A 17,356-nucleotide genomic window follows, 5' to 3' on the forward strand; every position below is an offset into this window, starting at 1 on the left:
AATGGCCCTGCTGATTGTCCAGCAGGCTCCAAGCTGGAGACGCTAAACTGCCTCTGAGCCCTAGCTGGCCTTTGTCCCCTCACATAGTTTCAAGAAGTAATGGAGCAGTATCTAAGAACAGCCTGGGGGCTGGGGGGTCAGGATACCTGCCCAGAAGCCATGCCAGCTTCTAGGGAAGAAGGTTGGCCTGCATACGAAAAGGTGTTCATGGGATTAACAACCTACTAAATAAAGATACTTTATTGTGCAAATCCCACACAAGTCCCATGATGAAGCCCAGTGTCCTTGGCTCCAGGTCTGCTCTTTGGTCCTCACCCTGGCCTGAAACACCAGGTCTCTTTTGGAGTGTGCAGGTGTCCATGAGTGTCTGTGTATGAGGAGGCTTCCCCAGACCATAGGCACTCAGGCACTATGGCAGCCTCCAGGAGGAGACAAGTGAGATGGAGTCAGTCCCGCATGTCCAGGCTCAGGAGCCACACAAGTCCACACAGTCCTCTCCACTGTGGAATACGTGATAGATGCTTGTGGGAGGGAACATGGCAATGGCACCAAGCAGGGATCCCATCTGGATAGCCACACCAGCGGCTAGCAAAGCTGGCCGGCCCCCGCCATGCAGCATGGAACTGACTGCCACCTTGACATACGAGAACACACCTGCACACAGCACCCACGACAGCACCTGGGGATGAGGAGGTGTGGCAGCAGGCTGAACATAAAGTGTCCCTATTCCAGGGCAAGCCTCATCCCCACTTCATGTCCCCACCATACTTACCACAAGGACCACACCTGCAGAGGTGCCTACCAGGGGAGGACAGGGACTTAGGACTGCCAGTGTCATCAGATAGGTGGCAAAGAGCATGCCCAGCAAAGAGAGGCCACACAGCCCTACCAGGGACCTGCCATGGATAGACTGAAACTCAGAATTGGCTGTGCCAGGACCTGGTCCCCACCTCACTTCCTCCCCCACCCCCAGACCTTGGGGCCCATGTGCACCTGCACAGCACAGCCATGGCCAGGAAGCAGGCAAGGGGGTTGGCAGAGCTGCCCAATACAACAGCCAGGTGGTACGCCAGGTGCCCGTAGGGCAGGCAGGAAAAGCTCTGCACAGCAGGTAACACACCATTGGTCAGTGCATTAGTGACAGCCAGTAGACCCAGTAGGCAGGCACTACGGGCAGAAAACAGCTGATGGGCCTTAGGGTCCGAGCTGGAGGTGGTGCCTGCTGCCTGGCCCGGTGGCTCCTGCAGCGGTGAGGCCTCTTCCTCTTCCTCCGCTCCTGGTGTTCTCACCCGCAGGCTTGTGCTTGGGCCCCCTGAGGGTACAGATGGTGGTGATGGCAGTAGTAAGAGAAGACCCTGGAAGGCAGCAGCTGAAGTGACCAGAAGGGCAGTCAGTGTCCAGAAGAAAGTGCTGGCAGTAAAACGCTCAGGGAAATTGATGGGGGGGCCAGGGGTGCCATTGGCTGGAGCAGGCAGACACTCGAGCCGGCCCACCCCCTGTACCAAGGCCAGCACACAAGGCATAAGGGCACTCAGGCCCTGACCCAGAAAGAAAGACCGTAAAAAAGGAGGTGGTAGGTGGCTCAGGAAGGGCAGAAAAGTGACGTTAGAGGCACAGCAGGAAAGCGCCAGTACAAACGCCAGAGTGAGAAAGGCCACCGAGTGGAGCTGCCCTGCCACTGGAGCCACATGGTGCCACAGAGGGGCCAGAAGGGCTGTGCCCACCATACTCAGTCCTTGCACAACCTGGATGGGGACCCTCTCGCCCTTGCCCGGAGCCAGCCGCCTCCACAGGGTCACCAGCAGCAGACCCAGGTTTCCCAGCGCCACAAGCACAGAAAGGTACGAAGGGAGGCTCCAGCCTGCGGGGGGCGGGGGGGGGGTTCATGTCAGGGCCCTTGGCTAAGGGTCGAAGGGCAGCCTCAGCCCACCTCCGCCCACTTCCCCTCACTCACCCTCCGGGAGCTCTTTCACCACCACGGGCAGCTCCACCCAGATCCCGTTGACTGCAGCCCAGGCGCCCATGCCGAAGAGGGCAACTAGCAGATGGGTCAGCACCAGACGGCACAGCGGGGGTGCTGCCATTCTGCCGAAGGAGACCCTCCAGGGCGGGGCGAAGGTCACAGCCCGCTAGGTGCCCTACCTAGGTCCCAAGATTCTCTGGCTTTTCAGAGGCCAGAGCCAGGCCTCTTCCAGGTGGAGGAAACAGGCACGTGGGCCAGAACCGAAGTCAGGTCTGGACAGACTGCAAAGCTAGGTTACCTGGAGGGGCGCGGTAGGAGGATCAGGAGTCGCAGGTACAAAGGAGCTGGCGCAAGGACGAGCAGGAAGCAGGCCCAAAGCGAGGCTCCAGGTTAGAAGACGAGGTTGGCGAACCCACCTGGCTGCTGGCGGGAAAACGAGACCCTGCGCGGACAAACCGCTGCGGCTTTGCGAATTTACGGTTGTCAATGCAGGCCGCCGGCCGGGGAATGACCTGCGGCAGACCGCAGACCTTCCTCCCAGCCCGGAGGTGCGCAGGCTGACAGCACACGCCGGCCCCCGCCGGGACTGACGGGCACGCACCGGCAGAACTCGCGTCCCCGCGACGGAAGCCCCGCCCCGGAAGCCGGGCGGAGCGGAGTCGGCGCTCGAAGGCCCGCCCCTTCCGGTCTGCCGGGCGTCTCTCTCCGAGCCCTACGCGGCCATGGCTCCCGCGGCCTCGCGTCGGTCCCGCCGCCGCGTTCGAAGCTCCGCGCGGCCCGGGACGTGGTCCCGCTCGGCCGAGGACTGGTGGTGGGAACGGCTGGCGCCTCGCGGCTCTGGGTATCACCTGCTGCAGACGGACAGTATGCTGCTCGTGATGCCCGGCCTGGAGCCCTCCCGCGCCCGTCCTCACCGGCGCGCTACCCGCCGCGCCCCTCGGCCGCTGGCTCGTAGCTGTACGGCGACTGCCAAGCTCCGGGCCCGGCCCCGGCCAGAGCCGACGCCAGAGCCGGGCCCCGACGCGGGCTGGGGAGACCGCATTCCCGTGGAAGTCCTGGTGCAGATTTTCGAGCTGCTGGTGGCGAGCGACGGGCCCGTGCCATTCCTTGGCAGGTACACGCAGCGCCGTAGACGCGGCCCGCCTGGTCGGTGACGGGCGGGGCCGGGCGGCGGCGGCGGCCTCGGAGCGCTTACGCGCCGGTGCCCTTGGCGCCCCAGGAGCCCGTCCTTGAACCGGTGTCCGCTTCGCCGCAACTTGCGCAGCCTTCTGCCCCACCCCGCCCCCATTCTGAGGCAGGTCCCACGCTAGCCCGGGCTGACGTCGAGCTCAAGGTGATCCTCCTCCCCAGCCCCTCCCCCCCGCCCTCCAGCGCTGGTATTCCGGGCGTGAGCCAGCACTCCCAGCTAGATCGACTCTCTAGAAATCTCCCCGTGGGCATCGCCCATGATGCACCCGGATAGAACTATTCCTCCTCAGGGCTGCGCGAGTGTGCCGCCTCTGGCACGAGGCCTCCTCCCACCCCGCGCTCTGGCACACTGTGACTCTGTCGCCTCCTGTGGTTGGTCGGGCTGCCAAGGGTAGCCTTAAGGCGGAGAAAAAGCTCCTTGCTTCTCTGGAATGGCTCATACCCAATCGGTGAGAGTCCCCTGCTCCATCTGTGTCTCTACACTCTTGGATGGGGTGGGGGTGCTGGCTTGAGCAGCAGCGTGGGAATGCCAGTACAGCTGGGTCTCGTGTCCCTCAGGTGCTCACAGCTCCAGAGGCTGACTCTCATCCATTGGAAGTCTCAGGTACACGCTGTGTTGAAGGTGAGAGCTTGCCCCACACACCAGCTCTGACAACTGGGTTGTCCACGACTTTCAGGAAGTGGCCTGGTAGTTCCCCACTGGGATGCTTGTTCACTTGCCTGTCTCCTTTCTTGTTGGCACAGTAGGGAGGTGCGGGGGGGGGGGTCACCAAGGCAGGCCTCGCATGGATGGAGTGCAGGTTACAGCTGGGGCCATAGAGGGGTTGGTATGACCACCAGTGGCCTTGTGGGCCTTCACCTGCCCTGCCCCAACCCCAGCAGGCCTCTCTCTTGCTGTAGCTGGTTAGCAAGTCCTGTCCTCAGCTCACCTTCCTCAAGCTTTCGGACTGCCACAATGTGACTGCTGATACTCTGGTCATGTTAGCCAAAGCCTGCTGCCATCTCCACAGCCTGGACCTCCAGCATTCCATGGTGAGCCCTGTGTGCCATGGGGTCCTGAAGAAGCCTGGGCCAGAGTGAAATGACAGGCACCTCTGTGCTGGGTCCTCAGGTGGAATCTACAGCTGTGGTGAGCTTTTTGGAGGAGGCAGGACTCCGTATGCATAAGCTGTGGTTGACCTACAGTTCCCAAACAACAGCCATTTTGAGTGCACTGCTGGTAGGTTGGCAATGGGCAGGAGCAAGGCCACATGATGAGCAGGGGGCTTCCAGGCCTCTGAGCTGGCATGTCCCTCCCCTGCTGCAGGGCAGTTGCTGTCCCCAGCTCCAGGTCCTGGAGGTGAGCACTGGCATGAGCTGCAATAACACTCCTCTGCACCTGCCAGTGGAGGCTCTGCAGAAGGGCTGCCCTCAACTACAGGTATAGTAAGTCCCTACCCATCCCACCCGCCACCCACCTCTCTAGCTGCAGCATGGGCTTTGGTCCCCAGGTGCTGCGGCTATTGAACCTGATATGGCTGCCCAAGCCCTGCGTGCGAGGGGTGGCCCCAGGACCAGGCTTCCCCAGGCTAGAGGAGCTCTGCCTAGCTGGCTCTGTCTGCACCTTTGTGAGCAATGATGTCCTAGCCCGCCTACTCCATGGCTCCCCTAATCTGCGCCTCCTGGATCTTCGTGGCTGTTCCCGGGTCACGCCTGCTGGCCTGTGTAGTCTGCCATGTCAGGGTCAGTTGTTTCTGGGTAGTGGTCGGGCATATGGAATGTGCAGCCCTTTGCCTACCTGCCGTTCACAATCCTCTCCTCTCAGAGCTGGAGCAGCTGCACCTGGGCCTCTATGGCATATTGGACTGGCTGACCCCAGTTAAGGAGGGCAGTTCACTGTTGACCCAGAAGTGGCATCACACCCTGCGGGAACTGGACTTCAGTGGCCAGGCCTTCAGCGAAAATGACTTGGAGCGGGCCCTTACTGTTTTCTCAGGCAGCACTGGGGTCTTACGCCCAGCCTTGTGTTCTCTCAACCTCAGGGGTACTCGTGTCACACCAAACACAGTCAGGTCAGTGTTCCTTTCCTCAGCCCCTTGGATCTAAATGCCACGTAGGTGCCATGTCTTCCTGGGGCCCAGAGGTCATATGCTGCCTGGCCTGACATCTCCAGAGTGTAAAAGGAGCATGTTTACTAGCAGAACCCTTTCTTGGGATTGGCCATGGAAACACCTAAATTACTAGGCTTGAGTCTAGATAGCTGTGGAAGGCAGGCAGCTGTAGTGTACAGGCAAGCAGGGCTCCTGAGCCAGCAGCTCACTTTACCACGGCCTGTTCTCTCCACAGTTGTGTGATTAGCAGCTGTCCAGGCTTGCTCTACCTCAACCTGGAGTCCTGCCGCTGTCTTCCCAGGGGCCTGAAGCGTGTCTATCGTGGCCTAGAAGAAATCCACTGGTGTTTGGAGCAGCTGCTAACCAGCCCACCCTCCCCCAGATAGTCATCTGGGTTTAGGAACCTACTAGCCCTGCCCCCTTTTTCACTTTGAGATGTTTGAATTTTTTGTTACAATAAAACATTTTTAGGAACTTTGGTGTTTTGTTTTGGGGGTTTTGTTTTATTTGAGAGGTAGTCTCACTCTAATCCAGGTTGGTCTGGAATTCATTATGATGCCCAAACTAGCCACAAACACAAGCAGTCAGGCTTCTGCCTGTGGGTGCTGGGATTACAGGCATGGGCCAGCATCCCTGGCTTATGTATGGTCCTTGGGTTTATAACAAATGGAGCTGGCTATATAATAGCCCAGAAGGCCTGGAGATGGGGTGACCCCAAACACTCCCCAGCCCACCCAGCTGTTCTGTCTTTGTCTACTCACTTCAAGATTTGGAACTTGAGCAATGTGTGTCCCACCCTGGAGACAACTGAGCACTCTGAGGATGTGGGAGGGACTTGAAGTTGTGAAGAGTCAAAGGGACCTTTGGCCACAGGATTCTGTGAGGGGATAGCTAGCCTCCTGAGCAGCTTACACTTGGGCTGTTCAGTGAGGACAACCAGAATGCCTTCAGTGTGGTGGACACTGGCCAGGAAGTGCATGCCCGCCAACAGGATGTGCACAACAGAAGAGCCCCTTCTAGAATCCTGCAGGCCTGAACTTCTAGAACCCAGGCAGCCTAGCCTGGACTGCTACCTGCTTCCCTGCCCTGCCTGCAGTTGTCTGGGAGCTTCTGCTCCTTAGTGGATTGCAACCCTGGACACTTGGTTCTCCCAGGTATGAGCTCAACTTTCGGCAGTAGGTGGTGGTAGTTGGCAAGCCACATGCTGACCACCTCTGCCTGACCTAGATCCCCAAGGACCGGATCAGTGGCCTGCCCACAACCTTTGTGGCCAAGCGCTTCCAGCTCTGGGCTCTAGGATTCTTCTGCACCGAGCGTCACTTGGCCAAGCGCCTCAAAAACAACAGCTTTTACCCCTTCCAGCAGCAACAGCCTGATGGTGCTTTGGGTGGCGGAGAAGGCCTTTGGGTGGGGACCCTGCCTAAAGCCCGGATAGGTTGGGGCAAGCAGGTACACCTGTGGCCACGGACACCACAGTAGTGCTGAGAATCTGCACAGGGTGGGTCCTTCCTCTGCCAAGCCCTGGCACTGTCCTCATGCACTGGGCCTCACCATCCTCAGTCTTCGTGCTGGAGTACTACCTGGACTCACTCTGGAAGGGGGCACTGCTCTTCATCATCTGCATTCTTCGGATCCTCTGGGACACCCTGAGAAAGGTCCAAGCTCCTACTTCCCATTCCATAGCCCTTCAGTGAGGGCCACAGGTGGGGGGCTGCCTCCTGAGTCTGCCATTCTAACAAACCCTGGTGCCCATAGGATCCTAAACCGGAACTCTGGTGTTTCTTTGGATATGGCATGTGTGTAGGCCTGTGGCTCATGATCTCCTCCTTGCCCCGACGCCGTCTTGTGCTAAACCACACGCGTGGCATGTACCATTTCTCCATCCGTGGTCGCACTGTGTGTCAGGGGCCCATGCACCTGGTCTACGTGCGCCTGGCGTTCAGCTCCGATGGTGATGCCTGGGATAGGAAAGGGTGGGCAAGGGAGAGGGTCAGCCCAGTTGGCCTTGCCCCACCTCACTCTCCCCACCCTGGAGGCCCCACCTCACTCTCCCCACCCTGGAGGCCCCACCTCACTCTCCCCACCCTGGAGGCCCCTGGCTGAACGGCTCACCTATCACAGCCTATGGAAGGTGCTTCTATCAGCTGGTTCTTTGTGGCCACAAGCTGGAGCCGCTGGTGCTGGTACAGTTGTCAGAGCATTATGAGGTAGGTCGGACCCTGGAAGGCCCCCCTCCTCTGGACAAAATGAAATAGACTGATGCTTAGGGTCCTTGGATGGGATCATTTTGCATTCAGGGGGTAAATACACTATGGTGCCTCCACAGTGCCTCTACTCTGCCAGGGGTAGTGAGGGCAACTGGACTGTCAGGCAGGGATGCCCCCTGGTAAGGAGAAGGGATACCTAAAAGGTGAGCTAGTGGGGCCTCTCTTGTTCCGGGAGACCTGGGTGCCATCTGCTCCGTAGCAGATGGAATTCCTGGGCCGGCATATGGCCCGGAAACTCAACATCAACTACTTTGACTACCTGGCCTCCTCCTACCGTCATGTGGTCCGGCACTGGCCCATGGGTGCCACCTATAACCCTGGCATCGTGCAGAGGAAGACACGCACCTACAACAAGCCAAGTGTCTCTGACCTGGATGTGTGACCCTCGGCTCTGTACCCCAGCCCCCTTTTCCCTACAACTTCCCACCTTCAACCTGAGGGGACTACCAGCCAGCCCACCACCCCCTGGCTTTTCTGTCACTAAAGCTGCCTCAGCTCTAGCCATGTAGTTTTTTGTTCTTTGTTTGTTTGGGGGGGGACTCCCTTTTAGGGTTTTCCCCTAGTGTAGACCTTCTATTTTCTCCAGCTGATAGGTTGGAAGAGAAGAGAGTGGCATGAGGCCAGACCTCTAAGAGCTTGAACTCATCACCAGAAGGCTTAGGACTTTCTGAGCCTTTTGGTCAACAGTGCTGAACTGGTCCTACATGACCTTGGAGATGCTAACCAGTGAGTGAAGTCCAGGAATCAGACTCTAATTGGTCCATTTGGCTCATGCTCCCAGGCATCTGACCCTAGTCCACATAACAATGAGTTGGGTAGAGCCAGAGGATATGCCATGGGCCTTCCCAGGCAGCCAGGCCAGACTTCCCCACATTACTTACGCACACCTCCTAGAAAGTGGGCTTCCAGAATCTTCAGACAGGGTGCAAGCCCTCCCCTTCCTAGAAAGTGGGCTTCCAGAATCTTCAGACAGGTGTAAGCCCTCCCCTTCCTAGAAAGTGGGCTTCCAGAATCTTCAGACGGGTGTAAGCCCTCCCCCTACCTATAGAGGTTCTCTGTATCTGCTGACCTTTGTGTCCAGAAAAGCACCTGGCTCTCACAATAGCCCTGAGGCCTTGTGGTGCTGGGGCTGCCGTGCAGCAGAGAAAGCAGTGACACATGGATCTCAGAGAAGCAATGCCTGCCTCTGCTTGGCTCTCTGGTTAGCTTGTGGACATGACTGGGTATGTAATTTGCAGACACCCCCCCCAGTGAAAATATGGAGCCCCCTGTTAAAAAGTTACTAAGGGAACTGAGGATGTGGATCAGTTCATAGAGAATGCTTGCCTAACTTTCATGAAGTCCTGGATTTAATCCTAGCACCCCACACACCAGGCATTGTGATATATTCCTAGAATCCCAACACAGGAGGCAGAGGCAGGAGGATCAGAATTTTGAAGTCATCCATAGCTGGCTATATAGAAAGTTTGAGGCCAACCTGGGCTACATGAAACTCTGCCTCTTCCACCCCTCAAAAAAAAGCAAGACAACAACAACTTCCCCCCACAAATAAATAAATAAATATATATATATATATATATATATATATATATATATATAATAAATATATATTTATATATATATTTATATATATATTTATTATAAATATATTTATATATATATATTTATTATAAATATATATATATATATATGGCCGGGTGTGGTGGAGTACTCCTTTAATCCCAGCACTCGGAGGCAGAGGTAAGAGGATCACTGAGTTCAAGGCCACCCTGTGACTATAGAGTGAATTCCAGGTTAGCCTAGGCTAGAGTGAGACCCTACCCTGACAAACAAAAAAAAAGCAAAAATAAAATAAAATAAAAATAAAAACCATGAAAAAGCAAAGGCAGGGTTCTGGTTTTTAATGTTTTTGTTTTTTGAGGTAGGGTCTCGCTCTAGCCCAGGCTGACCTGGAATTCACTATGTAACCTCAGGGTGGCCTCAAACTCAAGGAGATCCTCCTACCTCTACCTCCTGAGTGCTGGCATTAAAGGCATATACAACCTCACCTGGCTTAGGGTCCTGGGTTTTTTAAGGACTCCAGATGCTTAGTCCTTGCAGTGGGAAACAACTGGGAAGTTATTAGCTGAGAGGTCCTGTGATCCTGAAGAGGATTGATGGAAAGGCCAAGGCTTTAGAAGTTATACAACGGATTCAGTGGAAGGTACATACTGTATTATTTACAGCTGGTTGTACACTGGGTAGCAATGAACTTCTTGTGTGTCCATAGTTTCGGGGCTGGCTACCAGGATGTGAATGAGAGTTCTGAATTGGGCTAGGCCCAAGGAGTGTATGAGGTGCTACAGGGAAGAAATGTACTTATTATTGATTTATTTTACAGTGCTGGGAATCAAACATGGGGCCTCACACATGTTAGGTAAATACTTTACCGCTGAGTTGCACTCCCAACCCTTAGGGGAATATTTTAAATGGAAGAAAAGCATTAGGGAACCAGGGTGAGGTGTTGAAGAGAGAGAGAAGCAAATATCTGGAGCTATATTAGTTTCTTTCCTTGATACTAGGACCAAATAGCTGATAAGAAGCAACTTAAAGGAGTAAGGGTCTGTTTTGATTCACATTGTGAAGGGATATATAGCCCATGATGATGGGAAAGGCATGGGAAGAGTATAAACTGGATGGTCACATTGTGTCCACCATCAGGGAGCAGAGAAAGATGAATGCTTGATTTTTTTTCTCTTTTTTGAAAATATGTATTTATATTTATTTATCTATTTATTTGAGAAAGAACGGCAGAGAGAGAGAGAGAGAGAGAAAATAGGCATACCAAGGCCTTTAGTCACTGCAAACTCCAGATGCATGTGCCACCTGTGCATCTGGCTTACATGGGCACTAGGGAATCAAACCTGTGTCCTTAGGCTTCACAGGCAAGTGTCTTAACCGCTAAGCCATCTCTCTAGCCTCATTTTCTCTTTTTTATGCAGTTCAGGACCTCAACTCTTGAGATGGTGCCACCTACATACAAGGCAGATCTTTTTGGAAATATGCTCATAGTCATTCCCAGAGGTAGTGATTCTAAATCTAGTCAATGTAGAAATAAAGAATGGTCATATCAGGCTGGAAAGATGGCTTAGTGGTTAAGCGCTTGCCTGTGAAGCCTAAGGACCCCAGTTTGAGGCTCGATTCCCCAGGATCCACGTTCGCCAGATGCACAAGGGGGCACTTTGCAGGCAAATGTTTTAACCACTAAGTCAATCTCTCCAGCCCCCAAATAAATAAAATATTTTAAAAGCTAGGCATAGGGCTAGAGAGGTGGCTTAGTGGTTTTAAGGCACTTGCCTGGGAAGCCTAAGGACTCAGGTTCAATTCCCTAGTACCCATGTAAGCCAGATGCACAAGGTGGCAAATGCATTTGGAGTTTGTTTGCAGTGGCTGAAAGCCCTGGCACACCCATTCTTTCTATACATCTGCCTCTTCATCTCTTCTCTCTTTTCTGACCCTCCCTCCCTCCCTTTTTCAAATAAATAAAATACAAAAATCCAGGGCTGGAGAGATGGCTTAGAGGTTAAGTGCTTGCCTGTGAAGCCTAAGGACCCTGGTTCGAGGCTCAATTCCCCAGGACCCATGTTAGCCAGATGCAAGAGGGCGCACGCATCTGGAGTTCCTTTGCAGTGGCTGCAAGCCCTGGCACACCCATTCTCTCTCTCTCTCTCTCTGTCACTCTCAAATAAATAAATAAAAATGAAAAATTATTTTTAAAAATACAAAAATCCAGGCATAGTGATGCATATCTGTAACCCTAGTGCTGGGGAGGCAGAAGTAGGTGGATCCTTGGGGCTCACTGTCCAGGCAATCTAACCTACTTGGCAAGTTCCAGGCCAGTGAAAGAACTGATATGAAAAAAAAAATAAAGTTCCAGGAGTGGTGGCGCATGGCTTTAATCCCAGCACTCAAGAGGCAGAAGCAGGTGGATCACCATAAATTCAAGGCCAGCCTGAAACAGAGTGAATTCCAGGTCAGCCTGTGCTAAAGTGAAGCCCTACCTATAAAAAAGAAAGGGCTGGAAAGATGGTTTAGCGGTTAGGATGCTTGCCTACAAAGCCTAAGGACCCAAGTTTGATTCCCCAGTACCCATGTAAGCCAGCTGCACACGATGGCTCATGCCTGGTTCATTTGCAGTGGCTGGAGATCCTGGTGCACCCATTCTATCTGCCTCTTTCTCACTCACACTGACCAGTAAATAAAGTACTTAAAAAAAAAAAAAATAGAGTTGGACTGGAGAAATGGCTCAGTGGTTAATGGCTCTTCCTTGCAAGGCTTGACAGCCTGGATTTGATTTCCCAGTACCCACATAAAGCCAGATGCATAAAGTGGCACATTATCTGGAGTTTGCTTGCAGTGGCAAGAGGCCCTGGTGTGCCAATTCTCCCTCTCTCTCTGTCTTTCTCTCCCCTCTCTCTCCTTGCAAATAAATAAAGTTGGATGGGTGTGGTGGCTCATGCCTTTAATCCCAGCCAAATTACCTTGGAGTACCTTTAGCCCCTTAATAGCCATTTATTATCCACTTCTGTGTCTGAACTAACATTGACTATCAGTCAATCAGGTACAATCCTTTTGGGAATGTAACAACAGACCCCCAGCTTCCACCAACCCAAGGGCTAGGAATGTCATCAGACAGCACCTGAGGCCTATGGTAGAGATTTCCCCACTTTGCTGTAACCTGCTAACTGATGGTCAGCGAATGAATTTGAAAATTTATGACCTTTTTTGTTCATAACTATAAAACCTTCATGAAAGTGTTAACATATCGGAACATGGAATTTGGAGTAGCCTAAATCCGTGTTCCTGGAACATGGTCACTCATATTTGGCTCCAGAATAAACTCTCTTATCCCCTTTGAGGAAAGAGCTGTGTATTTTGCATTGACACTATACAGTATCAATAAATAAACCTTTTGCAAGATGGTGACTATGAATGAAAAATATATTTTCAATCTGGCAAGTCCTAAATAGGAAATATTTCCTCTGGATTTTGAGAAAAATGGAATTTTTCTCTTTTTAGCTCAAGTGTGTCTTACAACATCACTCAAGACTAAAAGAAAATATGGGCGGAGGGTGCAGCTCAGTGGCAGAGCACTTGCCTGGCATGTGGGAAGCCCTGAACTCATCTCCGGTACTACAAACAAGCCCAGAATCTGAGTGGCAATTTATTGGTTTCCTGGAGCTTATAACAGCAGCAGTCACTTACTTTTTCACATCTCAAGAGTCAAGAATTTGAAACCAAAGTGTATGTAGGGCTGTTTCCTTCTAAGGGGAACTTGGGGGAATCTACAGCATATCTCACTTGTTGCAGTCAGGTTCACCTTGCTGGTAGAAATCACTCAACAAGAGCAGCTTCTGGGAAAAAAAGATTTATTTTGGCTTACAGGCTTGAGGGGAAGCTTCACGATGGCAGGGGAAAACAATGGCATGAGCAGAAGGTGGACATCACCCTCTGGCCAACATAAGATGGACTATAGCAACAGGAGGGTGTGCCAAAAACTGGCATTGGGAAACTGGCTTTAATACCCATAAGCCCTCCCCCAACAATACACTCCCTCTAGGAGGCATTAATTCCCAAATATCCATCAGCTGGGAACCTAGCATTCAGAACACCTAAGTTTATGGGGGACACCTGAATCAAACCACCACATCACTCTTAGTTTGCATTGATTTCAGGCAAATTTTGCTGTTTGTCATTCATCCATTGTTGCAGTCAGCTTTGAGTTGCTGTTAGAAAACACCCAACCAAGAGCAGCTTGTGGGAGGAAAGGGTTTATTTTGGCTTACAGACTCAAGTGGAAGCTCCATGATAAAAGGGGAAATGATGGCATGAGCTGAGGGTGGACATCACCTCCTGGCCAACATCAGGTGGACAATAGCACCAGGAGAGTGTGCCAAACACTGTCAAGGGAAAGCTGGCTATAACACCCATAAGCCCACCCCCAACAATACACTAATTCCAAGAGTCTCCAATTCCCAAATTGCCACCAGCTGGGGATCTAGCATCTATATATATCATATATTTTTACATAAGTATATGGGGGACACCTGAATCAAACCACCATATCCATCTATTATCTATCATCTATTGATATCCTTCATTTATCAATATATATCTACCTACCTACATAAGAATAAACGATTAGGGATTAAACATGCCAGGTAAGTGCTCTACCTCTAGGCCACATCCCCAGGAGTATTTGCTGTTTATCCATTCATCAGTTGTAGTTGAGAATGACCTTGAACTTGTGATTCTCCTGCCTCTACCTCTCAAGCACTGAGATCACAGGCATGTGCAACCCAGTCTGATTGCATTTCCTTTGAGTATTTATCCACCCATAGGCTTAAGTGGTCGCTTGCTTTCCTTCCTCCCTTCCTCCCTTCCTCCCTTCCTCCCTTCCTCCCTTCCTCCCTTCCTCCCTTCCTCCCTCCCTCCCTCCCTCCCTCCCTCCCTCCCTCCCTCCCTCCCTCCCTTCTTTCTTCCTTCTTTCTTTCTTTCCTTATTTATGGTAGTTTTAAATTTTGTTTTTGTTTTTCAAAGTAGGGTCTACTCTAGCCCAGCCTGACCTGGAATTCACTATGTCATCTCAGGGTGGCCTCAACTCACAGCAATCCTTTTACCTCTGCCTCCTGAGTGCTGGGATTAAAGGCGTGCACCACCATGCCTGGCCCTTGGTAGTTTTAATTTTAATCCTTTTTTTGTTGGTAGTATAGGGGATTTAAGCAAGGGCTACAGGCAGGCTAGGCAAGTGTTCTCTACTGAGCTATCTTCCCAGCCTCTTATTTTACTTTTTATTTTGAGACAGGATCTCACTAAGTTGCCCAGACTGGTCTTGAGCTTTCAGTCTTTTTGCCTCAACCATCCTGAGAAGCTAAGTCACAGGTCTATGCCACCAGGCGGGCTGTACTTTTAATTTTTTGAGGAGCATTGATACTACTTTGTATGATGGCTGTACTAATGAACATTTCACATCAACTCTGTGAGGGTTTCCATTTCTATACAGCCTACCAAAATTTTAAATTTTTTGAAGTCAGGCCTCACTGTAGCCCAGATTGACATAGCTCTCACTCTGTAGCTCCAGGTTGGCCTCAAAATCACAGCAATCCTCCTACCTCTGCCCCATGAGTGCTAGGATTAAAGGTGTATACTACCATGCCCTTCTGTCTCTCCCCCAACACTGGCTCAGGCAGGGTCTCACTCTAGCCCAGGCTGACCTAATACTCACTCTGTAGTCCCAAAATGACCTCTAACTCACAGTGATCTTCTTATATCCCCAGTGCTGTGTTTAAAGGTATGAAAAAAAGAGAGACCCGGGCACACCCATATATGGACCTGCAAATAAGTAAATAAAATATGTTTTTAGCTGGGCGTGATGGAGCATACCTTTAATCCCAGCACTTGGGAGGCATAGGAAGGAGGACTGCTGTGAGTTCGAGGCTAACCTGAAACTTATATAGTAAATTCCAGGTCAGCCTGGGCTAGAGTGAGACCCTACCTCAAAAAAAAATTAAAAAATAAAAAAATTTGACCCAGCTATAGCATTCCTCCTAGGCATATATCCTAAGGACTCATCTCATTTCCTTAGAAGTACATGCTCAACCATGTTTATTGCTGCTCAATTTATAATAGCTGGGAAATGGAACCAGCCTAGATGTCCCTCAACTGATGAGTGGATAATGAAGATGTGGCACATTTATACAATGGAGTTCTACTCAGCAGTAAAGAAAAATGAAGTTATGAAATTTGCAGAAAAATGGATGGACCTGGAAAGTATTATACTAAGTGAGGTAACCCAGGCCTAGAAAGTCAAGTGCCACATGTTCTCCCTTATATGTGGATCCTAGCTACAGATGATTGATCTTCTGCGTGAGAAGGAAAAAATTTAGTAGCAGAGGCCAGTAAGTTAAAAAGGAGATATTAAGGGAAGAGAAAGGAAGGGAGGAGGGTACTTAATAGGTTGGTATTATATATATATATATATATATATATATATATATATATATATATATATATATATATATGTAGAATGATTGAGATGGGAAAGGGATATGATGGAGAATGGAATTTCAAAGGGGAAAGCGGTGGGGGGGTGGGAGGGTATTACCATGGGATATTTTTTATATCTTGGAAAATGTTAATAAAGGGCTGGAGAGATGGCTTAGCGGTTAAGCGCTTGCCTGTGAAGCCTAAGGACCCCGGTTCGAGGCTCGGTTCCCCAGGTCCCACGTTAGCCAGATGCACAAGGGGGCGCACGCATCTGGAGTTCGTTTGCAGAGGCTGGAAACCCTGGCGCGCCCATTCTCTCTCCCTGTATCTGTCTTTCTCTCTGTGTCTGTCGCTCTCAAATAAATAAATTAAAAAAAAAAAAAAGAAAATGTTAATAAAAATTGAAAAAGAAAAAAAAAAATGAGGGCTGGAGGGATGGCTTAGCAGTTAAGGCATTTCCCTGAAAAGCCAAAGGACCCAGGTTCAATTCTCCAGGACCCATATTAGCCAGATGCACAAGGGGGCACATACGTTTGGAGTTCATTTGCAGTGGCTGGAGGTCCTGGTGCACCCATCCTCTCCCTTTCTCTATCTCCCTCTTTCTCCCTGTCAAATAAATACAAATAAATATATAAAAATTTTAAAAAATGTTTTTAAAAGAAAGCCTAGGGCCAGACTTAGTTGTGCATGCTTTTAATTCCAGCACTCGGGATGCAGAGATAGGAGAATCTCTGTGAGTTCAAGACCACCCTGAACTTACATAGTGAATTCCAGGTCATGCTAGGCTATAGCAAGACCCTCCTCGAAAAACAAGCAAACAAACAACAACAACAAAAACTAACGTGTTTTTTAAAAAAAAAAGAAGAAGAGAAGCCAGGTATGGTGGTGCATGCCTTTAATCCCAGCACTGGGAAGGCAGAGGTAGGAGAATCACTGTGAGTTCGAGGCTAACCTGAGACTACATAGTAAATTCCAGGTCAACTCAACCTGGGCTAGAGTGAGATCCTACCTCAAAAATAATAATAAATAATAAGCCGGGCATGGTGGCACACACCTTTAATCTCAGCACTTGGGAGGCAGAAGTAGGAGGATTGCTGTGAGTTTGAGACCACCCTGAGACTCCATAGTGAATTCCAGGTCAGCCTGGGCTGGAGTGAGATCCTACCTCGAAAAACCAAAATAAGTAAATAAGTAATAATAATAAATAATACAAAATAGAAGACAGCCTACATGGTTCATTGGGATTAAAGGTGTGAGCCCCCAGGTTTGGGTCCTGTTGTTTGGCTTTTGAAACAGGATCTTGCCGTAAGCCCATGGTGGCCACTTTCCAGAGTAAATGCTGACCATGTACAACCTAGATGGAGGTGGAGCAAGGTAAAAGTGGAAAGGGCCATGAAGGATAGGGAATTACGAGGTTACCAGGTTTCCTCATGAGGCTTTGAGTGCAGGCAGGTGAGGGCCCACTGTCCTCTGCCAGAGCCCTCCCAGAGGTGGTCAAGACAAGGTCCAATAGACCTCTGGTGTAAGCAGATAGATAGATATGAGGAGGAAAGTCCCCTGGGTATTTCTTTGCTCCCCATTACACACTCACACTCTAGACTCATGGAATTCACTCTGTACTCTCAGGGTGGCCTTGAACTCATGGTGATCCTCCTACCTCTGCCTCCCCAGTGCTGGGATTAAAGGCATGTGCCACGACACCCAGCCATGTTTTTTTTTTTTTTTTAAATCTAATTTACCTTCAAAACATGTTCTCATTTATTTGTGGAGATGAGAAAGAGAGAGAATGGGCCACTAAGGCCTCCAGCCGCTGCAAATGAGCT

At 50.9% G+C, this 17,356-nt stretch overlaps 3 protein-coding genes across 9 annotated transcripts; 2 read left to right on the forward strand and 1 right to left on the reverse strand.

Moving 5' to 3' along the window:
* Positions 1-222: 222 nt before the first annotated feature.
* Slc52a2 (solute carrier family 52 member 2) lies at positions 223-2,520 on the reverse strand. Of its 6 annotated transcripts, none has more exons than XM_045144351.1 (5): positions 2,380-2,520; positions 1,955-2,261; positions 994-1,861; positions 773-896; positions 223-679 (listed from the first exon to the last, which is right to left on the reverse strand). In XM_045144351.1, exons 2-5 carry the CDS (start codon positions 2,082-2,084, stop codon positions 467-469), a joined length of 1,335 nt encoding a protein of 444 aa, XP_045000286.1. In that variant the 5' UTR covers positions 2,085-2,261; positions 2,380-2,520; the 3' UTR covers positions 223-466. The 6 variants fall into 6 exon arrangements, with proteins under 6 accessions (XP_045000286.1, XP_045000288.1, XP_045000287.1 ...); XM_045144353.1 differs by having other exon boundaries at positions 994-1,355; positions 1,746-1,861; positions 1,955-2,404; XM_045144352.1 differs by having other exon boundaries at positions 994-1,355; positions 1,725-1,861; positions 1,955-2,404.
* Positions 2,521-2,685: 165 nt separating this feature from the next.
* Fbxl6 (F-box and leucine rich repeat protein 6) lies at positions 2,686-5,715 on the forward strand. 2 transcript variants are annotated; one of them, XM_012948305.2, is made up of 9 exons: positions 2,686-3,077; positions 3,442-3,600; positions 3,710-3,773; positions 4,052-4,183; positions 4,263-4,370; positions 4,458-4,571; positions 4,642-4,873; positions 4,956-5,202; positions 5,477-5,715. In XM_012948305.2, exons 1-9 carry the CDS (start codon positions 2,686-2,688, stop codon positions 5,625-5,627), a joined length of 1,599 nt encoding a protein of 532 aa, XP_012803759.1. In that variant the 3' UTR covers positions 5,628-5,715. The 2 variants fall into 2 exon arrangements, with proteins under 2 accessions (XP_012803759.1, XP_044999327.1); XM_045143392.1 differs by lacking the exons at positions 4,052-4,183; positions 4,263-4,370.
* A 467-nt stretch (positions 5,716-6,182) lies between these two features.
* On the forward strand, positions 6,183-7,890 carry Tmem249 (transmembrane protein 249). The gene is made up of 6 exons (XM_012948244.1): positions 6,183-6,191; positions 6,469-6,619; positions 6,802-6,896; positions 6,997-7,192; positions 7,363-7,448; positions 7,708-7,890. Exons 1-6 carry the CDS (start codon positions 6,183-6,185, stop codon positions 7,888-7,890), a joined length of 720 nt encoding a protein of 239 aa, XP_012803698.1.
* The last annotated feature ends 9,466 nt before the right edge of the window (positions 7,891-17,356 follow it).

The sequence above is a fragment of the Jaculus jaculus genome, chromosome 2 (assembly GCF_020740685.1).
Source record: "Jaculus jaculus isolate mJacJac1 chromosome 2, mJacJac1.mat.Y.cur, whole genome shotgun sequence".
NCBI lineage: Eukaryota > Metazoa > Chordata > Mammalia > Rodentia > Dipodidae > Jaculus > Jaculus jaculus.

What these genes read in the sequence shown, in the direction of transcription:
- Fbxl6 (XM_012948305.2), top strand. Translation starts at nt 2,686, where the DNA reads ATGGCTCCCGCGGCCTCGCGTCGGTCCCGCCGCCGCGTTCGAAGCTCC. An exon ending in AGGGCTGCCCTCAACTACAG is followed by an intron (nt 4,572 to 4,641) that starts GTATAGTAAGTC and finishes TTTGGTCCCCAG; the next exon opens with GTGCTGCGGCTATTGAACCT. An exon ending in GTGTAGTCTGCCATGTCAGG is followed by an intron (nt 4,874 to 4,955) that starts GTCAGTTGTTTC and finishes CTCTCCTCTCAG; the next exon opens with AGCTGGAGCAGCTGCACCTG.
- Tmem249 (XM_012948244.1), top strand. An exon ending in CCTGGCGTTCAGCTCCGATG is followed by an intron (nt 7,193 to 7,362) that starts GTGATGCCTGGG and finishes CACCTATCACAG; the next exon opens with CCTATGGAAGGTGCTTCTAT. An exon ending in AGTTGTCAGAGCATTATGAG is followed by an intron (nt 7,449 to 7,707) that starts GTAGGTCGGACC and finishes TCTGCTCCGTAG; the next exon opens with CAGATGGAATTCCTGGGCCG.
- Slc52a2 (XM_045144351.1), bottom strand. Translation starts at nt 2,084, where the DNA reads ATGGCAGCACCCCCGCTGTGCCGTCTGGTGCTGACCCATCTGCTAGTT. An exon ending in GGTGAAAGAGCTCCCGGAGG is followed by an intron (nt 1,862 to 1,954) that starts GTGAGTGAGGGG and finishes CGCCCCCCGCAG; the next exon opens with GCTGGAGCCTCCCTTCGTAC. An exon ending in CTGCAGGTGTGGTCCTTGTG is followed by an intron (nt 680 to 772) that starts GTAAGTATGGTG and finishes CCTCATCCCCAG; the next exon opens with GTGCTGTCGTGGGTGCTGTG.